The 18341-nt window shown below is 44.4% G+C and overlaps 1 protein-coding gene across 1 annotated transcript; it reads right to left on the bottom strand.

Moving 5' to 3' along the window:
* Positions 1–2646: 2646 nt before the first annotated feature.
* Positions 2647–9316, bottom strand: NDUFB4 (NADH:ubiquinone oxidoreductase subunit B4). Its single transcript, XM_075905288.2, has 3 exons — positions 9081–9316; positions 4261–4407; positions 2647–2828 (listed from the first exon to the last, which is right to left on the bottom strand). Exons 1-3 carry the CDS (start codon positions 9270–9272, stop codon positions 2766–2768), a joined length of 402 nt encoding a protein of 133 aa, XP_075761403.1. The 5' UTR covers positions 9273–9316; the 3' UTR covers positions 2647–2765.
* Between the last annotated feature and the right edge of the window lie 9025 nt (positions 9317–18341).

Here is an 18341-nt window from a genome sequence, read left to right on the forward strand (position 1 = left end):
GTAATCTCATTCCTTCAGAGCTATGCAGAGAAGGCCTAAGGCATGTGTATTGGCAAATCAATTGGAAATGCTTCCCCAGTGACCAGAGGCACCCTTATTCCTCAGCAACCCCTACTTGGATAATTTGTACAACTGGCCTGAAACAAATACAGAATTTGTGTGTGTGGAAACTCAAGGCCCAATTAGCCAAAGAAATGGGTCTTGAGAGATCAAATCAGTTTGTGGCAGTCGGTGGTATTTTATTTAGCATGCTCAAACCCTGTGGGCAATTTTTTCTTTCCTTAAATACCACTTTCTTCATGAATTCATGCCTTTCCCTTCCTTGACCCATAGCTATATTTTGTGATGTCCCTGAAGACGGTGAGTATTTTGCAGAAACAGTTTTGGGAAGAGTCTGATCTGTTTGCTATATTTAACCTAGTGAAAGAATAAGAGGGAACTGGGGCTATATATACACTACAGAGTTTTTGTAGAAAAACAGTCTTTTTCTGTAAAAACTTGTGGAGCGTCCACACCTCAAGCACATTTTTGTGCAAGAGAATCGAAAGAACAGAGAGTATTGGTATTCCTCTATGAGGAAGAATGCCTTTTTGCTAAAGTTATTTTGCCAAAAGGCATGTGTAGATGGGGAAGAAGGTTTTTTTGTGCAAAAAGAGTAAAAAGGAAAAAGCACAGGTGTCCTGCTGGTCATAGCAATCAGGGATTACTTTTGAGACAGCATCCATGCAGTCACTTTTGCAGTATGGATGCACTCTTGCACAAGAAGTTTTTGCAGAAGATCTCTTCCGATAAAAGTTTCTTGCACAAGAAGCCTGCAGTCTAGATGTAGCCTGAGAGTCAGAGAATAACAAAGTAGCAGATAAGAGACATGCTACAGTTCTGCATAGCTGCTAAACAACTCTAGTGCCAGCTAATCTATGATGAAGAGCGCAGATTTCACCTTTCTCTAAATTGGGAAATAATACAAACATCAGAAGAATGGGGTCTTCTTGTAGAGGAAGAAGCAAAAGTTCAGCCACTTCTGGCAAAGGACACTGCAAGGGACTTGCTCTCTTGCTTGTTTATGGTGTAGGAAGAAGCAGCACAAATGTGGTCTTACTCTTGATATTGAAGTAAAATATAAGTATCAAGTCTAGTATCACTATACAGCCTCTTAGGGTATATCTAGACTACATGCCTCTGTCTTCAGAGGCATATAAATTAGACTACCCCATACAGTCAATGAAGCCGGGATATAAATATCCCCGGCTTCATTACAATAAAAAGGGCCGCCACGCTGTGCCGGCTCAGCTGATTGTCAGCACAGCGCACGAGTTAAGACGCACATCAGTCGACAAGGGAAGCCTTTGTCAACCACTCCCTTATGCCTCGTGAAATGAGGTTTACAGGAGTGGTCGACAGAGGCTTCCCTTGTCAACCGATGTGCGTCTCAACTTGCGCACTGTGCTGACAATCAGCTGAGCCGGCACAGCATGGCGGCCATTTTTATTTTAATGAAGCTGGGGATATTTAAATCCCGGCTTCATTGACTATATCAGGTAGTCTAATTTACATGAGTATGTAGTCTAGACACACCCTAAGAGGTCTCAAGTGCAGTGTGAGAATTTTCACTCCTCATAAAGGAGGCTTTTCTCAAGCATTTCAAACAGTTTTCCCCCCCTACTGTTTAGGCTGGGGAGAGTTTTTTGTTTGACCGTAACATGATAAGAAGTCAATTCTTCTCAATATTCATGATATCACAGCCCTACTAGTTCTCGTGTCCTCCATCGCCAGCTAGATATTTCTAATGTATAAAATAAGCAGAAAAGTCATGTTCAGGCCTTTTAAGTCCACAATGTAATAAAGTAAAAGGACACAAAAGCCCACTTTCTTTCCTCAACATGCCACTAATCTCTTTGGTTTGGAACAGCACCTTTATCCATGGATTTTAAAAGGAACTTATGCATATTTGTTCATAAAAACCTTATTTGTTGTATGCCCATTTTTACAGAAGGTAAAGAGGACAGAGGTGAAGTGACTTACCCAAGGTTATACAGTGAGCCAATGGGAAACAGGAATAGAACCAGTATCCTATTTCCAGTCTCACTACGGTAGGGGTTCCCAGGAATGAGAAAGCGCCAAGCTCACATTCTGAGTAGTATCCAGAAATCCTTCTGTAGGAATAGACCCCATTAAATCACTGAGACATTTTCAAGAGTACAAGCCTCTGTTTGACTGGGAAAAAATGGAGAATTAACCTGAGTTTGTTTAATGGGAGGCTGACTGCTCCTGGAACAAACAGCCAGGCAGCTTTCCAACCTGCTCAGCCCCTTTAATGAATTATTCACAATACAGAGTTAGAAGTTGTCCATTATTCAATTAGAATGATACAGCTACATAACTAAACTGATTTCCGGACAAATTCTGAGAGCACAAGACAGCCACTCAAATAACTTCTTGGACTCACTTGATGCTTTAGCCTACTATAAATTGTAAAATTCATCTTGAAGCTGCTCTTAGACAAAGGCATGTGATTCTGACAGATTAAATTGAAACTTTGAACATCATCCAAGGACACAAATTAGTGTCTTTAATCTCTTGTACACATTTAGTCTGTAATCTGATTGATATTGGTATTAGACAAGAAGATTCCACTGTAAGTCATGGTCATATGGCTGAAATAAAGTTTATTTTGATAGATGATTAGTCTTTTCATCAATGTACAATATACAGCACTGTCTATGGTTAACCCAACAGCAACTGTGCAATATCCAATTTCCAGGGACTTAGGAGCTGAGAGCAAATGGTCGCTTGTATTTGCCTTCCCGAATAAGCTTCTCTTTATGATCCTGTATTGAGAAGGAAACAAAAACAAATACAAAAAATTACTATCCTATGAAAGAGAAGATATGGTCCATTGCACAGACTGACCTCCAAAGAGAAAGAGCATGCAAGTTCTTAAGCACAAGAGCTACAGACAGCTCTGATTAAACAGCACTCTAGAAACATTTGTGAGGACAAAACATCCTGTCATTCACCTGTGTGCACAAGAACCAGAAATGCAATATGTCCAAATGCAGAAGAAGCTGTGTAGCTCCTACCCTCAAAAACAAAATGATGGACAGAGATGGAATAAACCTCTATTAAGGCAAATCTACCCATTTCCATTAGCCAGTATTTTCTATAATAGATATAGTATAATGTATTCTTATAATGTATTCTCAACAGGGGTTTGTCCCGACTAATTTAGAACATCCTAACTTGATGGGGCTTCCACCCCTTTACTTGAGTGCATAACCTAAAGTTTAATATATTTCACAGTCATAAAAAAAGTCATGAGATGTTTCACCTACATTTTCCTTTGTTCACTTTTCACCCCTATTACGTCAACTTGCACCACGTTATTTATTTTGTGTTAGCACCTAAGAATCCCAGTCATGGACTGGGAACCCATTGTCCTAGATGCTATACAGTCACCCTCAGAACAGAAAGACTATAAACTATTTGAAGTTGAGACTATCACCTCCCATCTCGGTGTTTTCATCCTTGCTACTTTTGAGAAAGGGCGTATGATGCTTCATAAAGGAACTGGCCAGTAATATACTGGACCATTTTGTGATGAAGTTGAAGCTTTAACTATCTTCTGTTAGTGTGTGTAGGCGTCAATTATATTCAGCCAATTTCATATTCTAGTTTTCTTGTGCCTGACCAATGGTAAAGCATTTGGGTCGCAGAGGATGTTCATATTCAACCAAAAAATGTTTGAAGTTGCATAATAATCCAGCAACAAGTTCTGTAAATTTTTGCATTTTGGACTCTACCTGCAAGATACTGTCCCTTAAAAAAAGGAAAGGGGGGAGGGGGGAGATTTAAATTTGCACTTGCTCCCACTCACTGATTCAACAGGTCAACCAGGATTTTATTTCTATTTTTAAGATACACAGAAGCTTTTCACATAAATAGCAGCTTTGGTTAAACTTTTGGTGTCGCTCTCCCAAAAATCCGAACACATTGGCAGTGTTCTAACAGAAGAATTTCATACTACCAAGTTTTAGGATACAAGAGAAGGATTAAGGTAGCACCTTTTTTAAAGGACCAACAAAGAAATGTTCCCTTTGACAGCACTCTTAGAAGATAGCTTTGCAATAAGACACTAGTGATTTGAGAGTTCTTCCCACACTAGTTTTCTGCCCTCGGGAATAGGTATTTTCCTCACTTCTGTCCTATGTATGCATATGTATTATAACTTTATTAAAGTTGTACATGACTAGTCAATCTTACCCTCTCAGTTTTGAAGACGTACCCCCAGAAGATAAGGGGTCCTAACCCAAACAATGCACCCAACAGGGAATTCTTGGGAGTGGGCCGGAAATTGGGGTAAATGTTGTATGATTTAGCATATGTCCAACGGTGCATAGCAGGGTCCTCCTAAATGAAGAGCAATGCACAGTGAACAATGTTAAGATGCAGCACTATAAACATTAGCAAGCTTAGGATTAGACATCTGAGTGGTCAAAAAAAAAAAAAAAAAAAGATAGATATGTAGTCAATTGACCGGTCAAACAATGTCAGAAATGTTCAAGTATTTAAAGCACTAGTTTATTAAAAGGAGTAACAAAAAGGAGTCAGACCTTATGGTCTCCAATAGGATTGCCATTAGTTAGATACTTATGCCTAATTACAACACATATATTAAATTAAGCTACTGTAACTCAGAACAATGTCAAATTAAATGAATTTCTAAAAACATGTAAAATAATTACCTTTTTAGCAATTGTAGACTAGCATTTAAATGTGAATGCTAATAGGCTGACCAGTTGTGCTGGATAGGAGGAGTGCTGTCCTTTTCTGGGCATTTGGTGTCTAAAGGATTAAATTCAGGTAGGTAGGTGGAGTTGGCAGGGAGCCAGCAGAGCCAATGGGATAAGGTACTGAGATTTTAAATGAAAGAAACCCTGTTTGCTTTATTTTCCCTTTGTGTGAGTTTAAGACAGGAGCTGAGGGAACAAGATGAATGTAACCAGGCAGGACTACCATGCCTACAAAGAATACTGGGCATGGAAATGGACTGGACCTTGAAGCAGATAAGTGAGTAGAAAGGGAATGTCTATTTAGATGTGATCATGTTATTTTCTTTGTTTTATTGTTTGTTTAAACTTCTCTGTGCTAATTCCATGTCTCATTCTATACACTGTAACTTTAAGATGATTCCCAGGGATGAAATACTCTGTTTTAATTTGTTCTTTTCTCAGTTGCTTTAAAACACCTACCAACCAAGTATGCTTTACCAAGTATATTTTTGATTTATTAATAAAATCACTTCTTTAAGGCTATGATTTGATTCTTGTGTCCTGGAAGGTAATAGGAGGTCTGTATATGAATGCTTAAGACTGACAGCTCAGCTATCAGAAATTACAGGGTTGGTTTTTTTTTTTCAAACTCTCTTGTGGTAAGAGAGATTGGGGTACCCCTCTGGAAGAAATTCCAAGTGCTTTTTTCCTGGGTTCACGAAGAAAGTTTTGTTTTTTGAACTTGGCAGCCTCTCCCCCAAAGTCAGGATATCAGCGACCGGAGGGAGTTTTCTGAAGCAGAAGCCTTGAGAGGCAAAGTATAAATTTAGGTCTCTTGCAGGTTTCTGCATTCAGAAATGTTCAGAAACTGGTCTTGGAATCAGATAGCATGGCACTACCATTTTCTGAATTCTGCAGGGATTGAGCCACTTTTCAAACAGTGAAATATTTTGAGTTTTGCTTTCAAAAGACTGGCATCTTGAAACTTAGTATGGATTGCTGAAACCCAGTTACCCCTCTTTCAATGGCAGTTGATTGAAGAACCTTCTTGCTTCCATGAAGATCTTCGAAATATTTAATAGAAGCTAATGAATATGGCAAAACTTACTCTGTTTGGATAAGAGATGTGAAAGACTAGTCGCTTTCCCTCCCATCCCTTGCTGCCTCTATCAGAGAGAGTCAGCAAGGGGAGGAAGAAGAGGAGGATATTTCAAAGCAGCAGTGCCAAACAGAGCTCGGGGCCAGCTGCTCCGTGCAGCATTGCTGCTTTGAATGCTGTGTGGAGCCCAGGATCAGCTGGCGAGTCCCCACCTGACCACGGGCACCATGTGGTGCTGCCGCTTTGAATACTGCTAACCCAGGATCAGCTAGGGACTCTCCAGCTAAGCCAGAGCTCAGTGCAGCACTGCCGCTTTGAAACACCACCATGGCATTTTAAAGCAGCAGCACCACAGGTGCTTTCATCTTTGAAGTGTTATTACACTTCAAAGGCAGAGGCACCCTATCAACCAATCGAACAGTTGATGCAAAAATGCATCGAATGTTCAGTTACCCGATACTTAACATCCTTAGTGTGGATGAAATTGAATAATGTATCAAATCATGCTGAAAAAAATATGGTTGCTGTTTGTTTGCACCCTTGTTTTGTTTTGTTTTTTAAACTTGGCAATGCTTATAACATTTGATAGGTGATATAGTTGTCAGATATTCAGTATCACCAACAAAAAGCTGTGCTGTATAGGCAGCACATCCAGAATCACCTCATCACTGCCTGCGCGCGAAGGCAGTGCATACCACACAGAGATGCCTGGCCCTTCTGTCTAGAAGATGGATAGATGGCAGCCAGTACTGGGAGTGGCAAGATCCAGGGCAGGCAGGGAGCCACCACAAGTAAGCGCCCACACTCTGAACCCTCTTCCCCCAAGTTGGAATCCTTTCCATACCCTTATTTCCTTTCAGACCCCAAACCTCTGCTCTAGCCTTTAGCCCATTCCTGTACTCCAAATACTTTGAACCCAGCCTGGAGCCTACCCAAAAACCCCTCATCCCCACCCCAGAGCCCACACCCCCTTCCCAGAGGCCTCAGCCTCTCCTGAACACCAATTCCCAGCCCTCTTCCCCCTGAACCTGTGAACCCCATCCCATGTGGGGCTGGAGCTGTGAGCACCAGGCTCACCCCAATGCAGAAGGAAGCACCAACCCTCCACTCTCCTCTGCAGAGTTGCATGTGGTCTGTGATTGATTTTGTTCAGAGGCCCCTGCCCAAGGGGACTGACATCCAGTGGACTGTTGTATAACTTGTGTTCTAGCTTCTGCTCAGACACCAGCTCTATAGCACTGAATTAATTACTCATTCCCTCTACATACATTTTGTCCACTTCACTACTGTGTAGAGCAGTACAGAGATTGGGCCAAGGTTACGCAAAGGACCAATGACTTTGCTAGGAAGAGAATACAAGTCTGACTACTCCCTGTCCCACACCTTAGCTTCTTGACCATTCTGCTTCTAAATATAAACACAAGAATGAGGTTTAAGAGGCAGTCTCCAAGTCTCCTTGTGTTCAAAAGAACTGGAGGAAATACATGAACTTCGGACAACCCTTTTCTGTGCCTGGACAGATTTAGGCTCTGCTTAAAACAGATCAATTCACGGATGGACTCTCGTATCACTTTGACAGATGAGTGTTCAGCTAGTGCTGATTTTTGTTCTGGTTTTATTTTATTTTATGGCTTCTCAAGCAGAAGCAAGTCTAATCCTGAATTTACAAATACAGTTGCATATTTTACAAGTGTAATGATTGGCAGGAGGACGTGTTAGAGGCATTAACCTTATGTTGAGCTCTCTTCTGCTGTAGAGACCATACACACTACTATATAGTAGGATGTAATAGCGTAGTTTAACAACTGATTAACTGATAAGCAAAAGTTTATAGGTTAATGCTATAAACTACATGCATCCTCCCTCCCCCGCCAGAAATTTCTTTTAGCAGGCTGGCCAGTGCCAGGTCCGGGACCTACCCTCAGTGTGGCTCTGCATTTAAAGTGTATTAGGAGCCTGGCAGGCAGGCAATCCGGCTCAGTTCCAACTTACGCTGGGTATGGGAACTCAGTACCCCACTGCCACCACAAGCAGGACCTGCTGCCGCTTTGTGCTGCACAGGGCAACAGGCAGTTGGGTCCACAAGGGAAGCTTTTTTTTTTTTTTTTTTTTTTAAAAAACTGGCTCCCCTCATGGACCAGCTCGTCTGGCACCTCACATTGCTGCCAATTATACATAGTTCTGCATCCTGTCTTCCCACAACACTGCACTGTGGGATGCTTACCCACATTGCTTTGCTCTGTCAACAGGGTGCTAACAATGTGGCCATGAAATGTTGACAATGGGAGGCAAAAAAATGTTTGACCAGTTTTGGCAAATTTTGTGAGAACACTTTTGTCGCTAAACATTCCTAATGTAGACATTGCCTTAGTAACCTCATCTAACGACGGGACAGCTCCTCCAAGCATAGCAAGCTGAGAGAATGAGTCAACTGCTTTGTTGAACAGAGGTTCATCTGAAGAAGTGGGCTGTACTCATGATACCATCTACGTATTTTTGTTAGTCTTAAGGTGCTACTAGACTATTCGTAGTTTTTAAAGTTTGGAAAGAATAGATTGATAGTTCAGGAGGCTATCAAAAAACTACAATGGGGTTGGCATGGTTGCACCTAGTCTGCTTTTAATAGTACATCTGTAAGAGCTTAAGGCTTGCTCCTCTACTCACAGGTGTGCTCCTGTTCAACTAACAGGTTGTGAGTTGCACTGATTTAGCTAAAACATAAAAAACGAAGAGTCTGGCAGCACCTTGAAGACTAACAAAACATGTGGGTGGCATCATGAGTTTTTGTGGGCGTAACCCACTTCTTCAGATGAATGGAGTATTAGAAGTCCAGACCCAAGAACCTAGTTTAGCAGCTCGTTTGCTAAACTGACCCAGCCTCACCCCTTTCCCAGAAGGGCCCCTCTTCTGTGCTTAGGCCTATTCAAGCCGGGCCGGGGCAGGAGGACGTGCGGGTCACCACGCAGCCGGGCGTAACCGCCCAGCGGCCCGAGAGCGCCGACAGGACACCAGGGAGGGCGGCGGGAACCGCGACCCCGCTTGACAGACGCGGCGGCTGAAGGGAGCTCCCCGCCCCGCAGGCTGGCGCAGGGCAGGGGCGTGGGTGCCGCGGGGCACCATAACCCAGGGCCCGGGGTGTCCCGCCGCCGGCTCCGGCAGAGTCAAGCGGGAGCAGCTCGGGGGGGGGGGGCGGGGGCCGCGGGCGGACTCACGATCATGCCCGTGCAGCGCGGGTCGTGCAGCTGCAGCTGGAACCGGCGCTTGAGGCGCGCGCGGATGGCCAGACGCTCCGCCTCGGCCTGGCGCTTCTCCAGGGACTCGCTGTACTCGGCCGGGTCCAGCTGCGGGGGCAGCGAGGCCAGGGGGGCCGGCCGGTAGGTCGACGGGGAAGAAGGCAACTCCATTTTTTTTTTTTTGGAGAGCTGCCCTGCGCAAGAGCGGAAGCGCCCTCTGACCCGGAAGTACTGGCCGCGCCGAGGGAGGGGCGCACGGGGTGGCTGCGTGTTGCTATGGTTACTAAGCGCGGTCTGGTCGCGGGAGGGGTCCTGTGCTGGGGAGCGCGCGGCGCCAGCGCTCAGGAGTCAGGGACCGCCCCTCCCCCACGTGGGTTGCGCCATGGTTCCCGCGGGGGGGGGGGGGGGCTCTGAGCGTTCGCAGGCGCCCGCCCCTGTGTGAGCAGCCAATCAGGGGGCAGGGGTCACAGGTGGAGGCTGAGCCCTGGAACCCCAGAGGAGTAAATCTGGCCTATGGGAAGTCCTGACCCTCAGTCCCCACCCCCTCCGTCCCCGTGTCACATGGCTGAGGGTTGGGAATGTGTGGAAGGGCTGGGATTTTCCCTCTTCCTACTTGTGTGTCCCCAGCTGAGAGGTCCCCACCCCTGCCATAAAGAAAACAGGGGACCCTTTTGTGCTGGACATTAATCAATATTTTCCTTGATTTAAAATGAAGTTTGATAAACTAACAGAAAGTTTAAAGCAACAGTTCCCAGCTGCTGGGCTGCGGCCCTATACTGGACCACAAACCACTAGCCATGCTAGGCCATGGACGCTCTGGGGCTGGGGCACACTGCCCAGCACCTCCCCTCCCGCCATGGCGATTAGGAGAGCTGTGTCCTGCCCCACCTCTCAGCCAGCCAGCGCTGATCAGGAGCGGGGTCTCCTCATGAATGTAGAAGAGTGATTCACTGCACAGTGAGAGGGCCGTGCAGAGGCCAGTACAGCAGCCTTAGAGCAGCTGCGACCTGGGCAGCAGCACTCAGCTGGCAACGGTTGGGAGGCATTGCAGGGCTATGTGAGAGGGGTAGGGCAGACACTGGGGGCTCTGAGCACAGGGCTATTGCTGGGGGCTCTAAGAACTGGCAATGTAGGGGGTTCTTGGGGATTGGGTGCAGTGGGGCTCTGGAAACAGGAGGCTGGCACTGGGGGTTCTGGTGATAGGGGGCTCTAAGGGTGAGAGTTGGCACAGAGGCATTTGGGGCTGGCACTGTGGGGCTCTGAGAGTGGGAGGTTGGCACAGGAGGGGTTGCATGTAGGGGACTCTGGGGTCAGTGGCTAGCAATGGGGGGTAGTGGAAGGGTGGGAGGCTCTAGGAGTTAGGACTGGCACTGGTACCCCAGCACTCCTGCGCTGGTCCCCAGAGTCACTGCAAACAGCGGGTTTCAGCTGTGGCAGCTGTCTACCATGTGGTGACTGCCAGAGCTGAAGCCAGCTGTTTCTGAGCTGAAGCCAGCTGAAGCCAGCTTTAGAGGCCAGGGCTTTTGGTGAACTGGTAATGTGTTATTTACATATTTCCATATTCATGATTTGCATAAGGAAAATGCAAATAGAATTTTACTGGTCCACCAAAAGTTTGTGAATTGGTTTGCAGGTCTGTAGTATAAAAAAGGTTGAGAACCACTGAGTTAAAGCACTTAATCTGTTTAATATTTTAAATTAATATTTCCTTCCTTACTAGTTAAATTAAACTATTCTCCCTAGTTGCAGCACTAGCAAAATGACTCAGCTGTAATTATGTAATTAAAGGGAAGTTTCCATTAGCAACTGGTGGTCCATGGACAGGTTTGAGCCAGGTGGGTCCCAGGCCAAAAAGTTTGAGAACCACTGCTCTAAAGCAGCCCCTCAGTCATTGGGCAGCACTGCCCAATGGCCAGATCCTCTATAGCAGCCCCTCAGTTGCAGGGCAGCATAGTCTTTTGGCCAGAGTCTATAGAGAAGCCCCTGGGGCACAGCTTAATAGCCAGTACCAAGGAGGCTATTGCTAGAAGAAGGAGATGGGTTAGTAGCCCTGGTGGGGAGATCCAGGCGCACTCAACTCCACCAGGCCCAACTCAGGGACACTGGTGGTGGTGGAGTGGTCCACCACTAACTTGGTGGGGAATCCCAACAGAAAAATGCCTAGCTCACTTAGGTAGGAGCCTCCCTGGGTCACTTTCTCCCATCTCCAGCAGTGGGGCAATCTAAGAGGCTTCAGGGTCCTCTGGCTCCACAGCACAAGTCACTCTCCAGGGCTCCACCAGCTCTGGAGGCTCGTTCCAGTCTCCTGGATCTGCAGCTGATTCACCTCTGGAGCTCCTGCAGCAGGCCCATCCTCTCCAGCATCCAGCACAGACAGAGCTAAGTTGCTCTCTTTTATACTAGCCTAGCCCTTAAGCATGCTGCCTGTGGTGGGTTGGGACATCCTCCGTCTAAAGGGTATTAACTCCTGGCTCCGAGCGGGATATGCACGCCCCATCACACCACATTCAAAAAGGGGAGAAAAGTAGTGTTGGGGAACTGTAGACCAGTCAGCTTGACTTTGATATCTGGGAAGCTACTAGAGCAGGGCTACTCAACTTTGGAAGTCCCGAGGGCCACAATGATACTCTCAACACATGCCAAGGGCCGCAATGTAAGTGTGGTTTCATATACATGCAAATATATATGCAAATATATGCAAATAGATTCTTTAACACCGATGGGCATGAATACAGAGATTAAGGCAAGACTACACAACACACAGGCCCCATTTAAGTCAGTTCTGCTGATATTAATACAATGCAATATTTACCTGATTTCCACCCATATGACAGCACTTTTAATGAGTAATGACTGTCCAGGAATTTAACCACTGAAACGCATATCAACAGAAGACCATTATACTGACTACTTTTTTGTTTTGGCTCCCCACCCACGGGCCGTGTGTTGAGCCCTGTGTAAATCCAAACTGCACTGAGGGCCGCAAACAAACAGGCCTCGGTGCATGCGGCCAATGGGCTGCGGGTTGAGTTTCCCTGTATTAGAGTAATATATAAAACATTCAGTTTGCGAATACCTGGCAAATGAAGAGGTAATCCATGCAACTAGCATAGATTTACCAAGAACAAGTCACACCAAACTAGCTTGATTTCCTTCTTTGACAGGGTAACTGATTTGGTGACTGGAAAAATCTGATGGTCTAAATGTATCTGGACTTCAGCAAGGCTTTAGACAGAAGCCCGCATGCCATTCTGATAAGTAAGCTGAAGAAATGTGGGCTCAACAGAACTACCATCAGATGGATACACAATTAAAGAACCACAGACAGAGTAACTATTAATGGAATTATGTCCAACTGAAAGGAGGTCATAGGTGGGCTTCCAAAGGGATCTTTTCTGGGTCCTGTATTGAACAGCTTTATTAGGCTATGGCTAGGCAGTAGTGCTATTTCGGGATACCAGAAGTATCCCGACATAGCAATTATGCATCTTTAAACGCACACGCTATTTCAAAATATATTTTGAAATAACGGGCATGCTATTCTGGTGTCCCTGTAACCCTTGTTCCATGAGGATTAAGGGAGTTGTCGGAATAGCATTTTATTTTGAAGTTACCTCGAAATAAGCTACACAATTTGCATCGCGCAAATTATGTAGCTTATTTCAAGGTAAGGGTGCCGTGTAGATGCATTGTGGTGTAAATTGCATAATTTATTTTGAGTGTATTTCAAAATAAACAGCTATTCCAAAATGTCCTTTAATCCTCGTGGAACAAGGTTTACAGGGACATCGGAATAGTGTGCCCATTATTTCAAAAGACGCGGAATAGCATTTTGGGATACTGGAAGTATCCTGAAATAGCACCACAGTGTAGACGTACCCTTAATGACCTATATATAGGAATAGAGAGCATATTGATTGCACAAGGAGATAAAACAACATTGAGGAAGTTTGCCAATATTTTGGCGGACAGAGCTAAAACTAAGAGGGATTTTGATAAATTGGAGAACTGGAGTTTAAGCAACAAAATGAAGTTCAACAAAGGCAAAGGAAAGGCGATCCACTTAAGGAAGAAAAGCTAAATGCACAAATACAGGTCCCTGCTGGGCTTGAGTGCAGTCCCCTGCTATCAGAGACAGCCTCATCATATAATTCTGCTAATGAATGTACCAAACTCTGTGTTAAAACTAGTTAGGTTGTTTGCCACACAGGCTATTCCAGAACTCTCCTCTATGGAGGTTAGAAACCTTCAATTTCCAGGCTAAATTTGTTCATGGCCAGTTTATACCTTTCTGCTCTTGGGTTAACAGTACCGTTTCCTTTATTTATTTATAATTGTATGAGAGTACATTATATTAAAGGAAAACTTGAAGAATAATTTAGGATTTTTTTTACTTTCTCTCTCACACACACATATACACACACTTGTTGCCCCCATGCTTCCTACTGTCTGCCTATTTACATGGTAGTCTTGAGAGTGTGAGCTCTTCATTATATGGAATAATCTTTCTGTTTTGGGAAAACACCTAGCACATGAATGCTACTGGAAATGTAATCATCATGAGATTCTGTGTAAGTTTAGAAATGTACAGTAACAAAAGAGGGAGGCTGGATGACAAAGGGCTTTGGGGAATGGGAGCCTTTTGCTTTTATATCACCAGCCTAATCCAGCACAGGATTGTCAGGGTGGTTAAATACTGGAATAAGTTGCCTAGGGAGGTTGTGGAATCTCCATGTCTGGAGATATTTAAGAGCAGATTAGACAGACATCTATCAGGGATGGTCTAGACCAGCGGTTCTCAAACTTTTTGGGGCTCCAGAGCCCTTTACATGCATAAAAATTTATGCAGAGCCCCAGCAGTCCACTGATCGTATGTGTTGTACCTATCGATGGTTCCAGTATGTCAACCTCACAGAGCCCCTGGAGATGTCTCACGGAGCCCTGGGGCTCTGCGGAGCCCAGTTTGAGAAACACTGGTCTAGATGGCACTGGGTTCTGCCGTGAGGGCAGGGGACTGGACTCGATGACCTCCCTTCCAGTTCTAGTGTTCTATGAATCCCATTCTCATCAGATGATAATCATTTGTCAGTTGATATTAAATAAATTCTCAATCTTCAAAGATTGGGGTCTCCTGGAAATCTGAAGTTATTTAATTCCCTGATTGGCAGTCTGAGCGGTCAAGGACTGACGAAACTATGAATTCTGACAGGGAGTCACCAATCAAATAGACCTGCTTCTCTCTGTGTTGGTACAATTCCCCAGCCTTCTTCCTTCTATTCTTTCTGGCTAGAAGTTCTCTTGTCTTTTGTTCGCTCTTACAGTTTTCAGTGGGTTGTTCTCTGTCTTCTGGAAGCCCCAAAATCTCCATCGACTCTTCCCTTCTTGTAGGGCTTGCTGCACTTCTCTTCATCTTTGCTCTCCCACTTTCAGTTACTGCCTGTTGGGTTCCTTTTTCATTTTCCAACTCAGCACATTTATTCTTGAGTTCTCTTTCTCCTTCAATAGTCAGTCTTTTGCTGGTGTTAGTAGTCACATGCTTTGCTGGCCACTTTCCTCATCCAGCAGTCTCCCCTCACAATTTTCCAGTACAGCTTGCATCTGTGAGTCTTGTGTTTTCCCTTCAGCCTCCTCTCATCGCTTTTTAAATAACCACTCCAGGATAATGTACATGCTGCAGCTTCCAAATCCAGCTATTTTCACTGCGTTACTCCATTCCTTGAGTCACTACTTCTGTAGCTGTCATCACCTTCTCTGCTAAGCTCCTGTTAAGAAGAAAACACATTTACACACACAAAACACAACTTCCCCCACCCCACCCACAAAACTCTCTTACAAATGGGGTGTTCACACTGACTGTCATAGCAGTGGGGAACATTGTTGGGTTCATGTTGGCTAACAGCAATTTAAAAATTGCATGAGCCCAACCATGAAGGAAGTATGGGGTCGAGACAGAGGACATTTGGGAGCTATTTAAAAACCTTGAACCCACCTGGCTTTAAACAATTCACAAGAAAACAATTCCAGGATGCACTGTGCTCAATAGTGAAGCAAATGACCATAAGATATCTCCAAAACATGACACCTTCCCTTTACAGCAAACCATTGCTTTATGATTGAAAATTGAAAATGGAACAGGTGTTCCATATGCATACTCTTGGTAGGACCTGTATACTACAAATTACTCAACACACGTAAAAAAACTTTAGATTAAACCTTCCTGATATGTACTCCTGTTGTGCTTATAAGAAGTATGAGGGATCTTTATAGGGGAAATGGCAATACACCACGTTTATTGAGACTACAATGGCAAAACCCTCTATTCTGCCAGGGCAGAAGACACAATGGTTGTTGCTCTGCTGCTGTATCTGTCACATGCATAACCATTTGGTCTGAACTTGGCTATCACTATGGTATCTTTGAAGCAATGCATTTATAGGCATTGAATAAACATATTCAAACTTTCATTACAAAAATTAGACACCCTGAAAGTTGCTAAATTCCATTGGCATTGATTTGCAATTTTAAATTCTTTCTGATTCCTTAGCCAAAGTTAATCCCCTGGGTAAGCTGCTTGAAATGCTGCCAAATAACCTTCAGAATTACCTCATCATGAGTCACATCTCCAATAAACCTTATTGACATATTCACAAATCAGCATCCTCTGATTAATGAAAGGGGAAATCTTTCCATCTTAGGGGTTTTGGCTTCAGGTAGAGTCATTCTTAAAAGCTTTATTTTGATAGAGATGCAGTACAAATCGGCTTTCCCTTAGCTTAATTAAATACAGCTATAAACATCCATATTTTTTTCCTTCCAGGATAAAAGGTAATAACTCCAGTTTATACTAGCTGAGGTTTTGGCCTATGGATATATGGCTATGATCTCATTTCTAGTGGTGTAACTCCACTAACTTCAGTGATGTTTGGGGCATATTCTAATCTCACTTAGGCTTTGTCTACACTGCAGGGTTTTTATGCAAGAAGCCTTTTGCGGAAGAGTTATTGCACAAAAGTGCGTGCAGACCTCAAAGTGCATCGCAAAAGCAATGTGCTTTCGTGCAAGAGCGTGTCCACATCTGTGCTTTTCCTGATAGGGGATTGTTGCGTAAAAAACACTATGGAGCGTCCACACCTGCCTTTTTGCGCAAGAGCTGTAGCGCAAAAAGGAGTTATTTCTTGTGGGGAGAGGAATAACTCTATCGGCAAAAGCCCTCTGTTCCGTTGATTTTCTTGCACAAAAATGCGCTTGAGGTGTGGACACTCTGTTGCTTTTGTGCAAAAACCTTGTAGTGTAGACATAGCCTTATACACGGGTAAACCCAGAGTAACTATAAAGACTTTAATAGAGATACTTATCCTTTTATATAGCTGTAACATAGAGCAGAATCTGGCTCATGCTATATGATTTAATATTAAAATCTTTCACAAATCACTTTGAAGCAGACCCTGCACTTCAAATAATAATATGAAAATCAATCCCATCGTACATTTATATCACGTGTTTCATCTCATTGGACCTCAAAACACTTCACAGTCTGTGCACTGTAATCCATGCAGGGTCCGCTGCTCATTTGCTTTTAAAGCTTGCTTTTCCACATCCTACATCTCTTCTGAGTGGCTGGGAACCTGGGCTCAGGAAATGGAGGCACACAGAATTCCAGGAGATAAGATAGGCAGTGCTGGGGCTGGGGCTGGAGAAGATGACTGGGTGGTGAGAGCAAGATTCCTGCTCTGATATAGTAGCTTCACCGGGCAGGTCTCTTCCCATAGAAGACCCCCTGGTCTTGGTCCTGGGAGCAGATGGTCAGGCTATGTGGCAATTTAGGTCAGTAGCAGTGAGGGCTGTATTCCTGTGACCCTTAGAAAGGATGGTCTTATAATTAAGACACCCGACTAGGCTCAAGTCCCAGCTCCCAGTGTAATGGTAGATGGCCTAGATCAAGATGTTCTGCCCATCTCCAGGACATCCTGCTATTGGTGTGAAAGTTTCACAGCTCTGGATGATATTCCATTGTGAGAAAAGCAAAAGGGGAAGAGACAAAAAAAGATGAAAAATGGCATGTGATATATTCCAGTCTCTATGCTCTAGTCCTTTGCAGATCACCTCAGTGAAATCTGTCCTGAAGGAGACTGTTCCCTAGAGCCAGGCTTTTTAAAAAAGATGCCACTTGTTTCACAAGGGAAGGGAAGAACCAAATTATGCCAGAGACAGTCCCTGACACTGAAGGAGATGAGACCCTGCACTGCAGCTCATTATATTAATTCTTCCCAGGTGCTTCATTGAGTCTCCTTTGTTTGATTCCAAGCAGGCTTCTAATTATAAAATATCATCATTAATTAAAAGCTCATGATTTCAAGCATAAATGTTCAAAATATTCACAAAGTAGTGCAAAACTCACCCTGCGGCTGGGGGTTAAAACAAAAACCAATGGTGGTTTTTCTAACGTGGACTACCACAGCTCCACCTAGTGGAGAACATTGCAATAACATCAATTTGAAATGAGCTACCGTCCTTGTTTTTCCTTCCACAATCATGCACTTACCCTCATTTGTTCTGTCTCTGGCCTTTTTACAATCCAGACATTGCTTATGTTGCAGGCTGGCTGCTGTACGCTGCCCTTGAAGTTAAAGCTTTGAAAAGAAGCTGATGTTTCTATCTATCTATAACATCCCTCAGTTTCTATCTTTGTTGCTGAAAAGTGCAAAAAGCAAAGGTCTTCATCTTCTAGGGCAGCATCCACACTGTGAGTTTATATATTACAGTGGCTTTATTACCAGCTTGTGACACTCATGTCCTGTTTACCACAAACACAGATGACTTTTACTCACACACCCAAGAGTTAACCTACTATGTGCATCCAATTCTACAATGCTGCCTGGTCTGCCTGTAGTGCATTCTGGGAAAATATGGGCAGCTCTGCCAGATCTGTCTTAGACTTGCTGAAGCCAAAACCTCAGCCCCAGTGCCCACAGCTGAAGCTCAAGTGCTTTAGCCTTGGTGACAAGGATCAGGTTAAGGCCCCCTGTGTGGGGGGCCCTTGGATTTCAGATTTGGCCCTTACCCAGGGTGACAGGGCTCAAATGGGCTCAGATTTCACCCCCTCTCTCCTCTCCGGGGCCTCATAGTCATTTTTGTTGTCAGAAGAGGGCTGTGGTGCAATGAAGTTTGAGAACATCTGGATTAGCTATAATCTCAGTTGCATGGGGGTGGGGAACCTAAGGCCCAGAGGCTGGATCTGGC

Source organism: Pelodiscus sinensis, chromosome 1 (genome assembly GCF_052426305.1).
Source record: "Pelodiscus sinensis isolate ZL-2025 chromosome 1, ASM5242630v1, whole genome shotgun sequence".
Taxonomy (NCBI): domain Eukaryota; kingdom Metazoa; phylum Chordata; order Testudines; family Trionychidae; genus Pelodiscus; species Pelodiscus sinensis.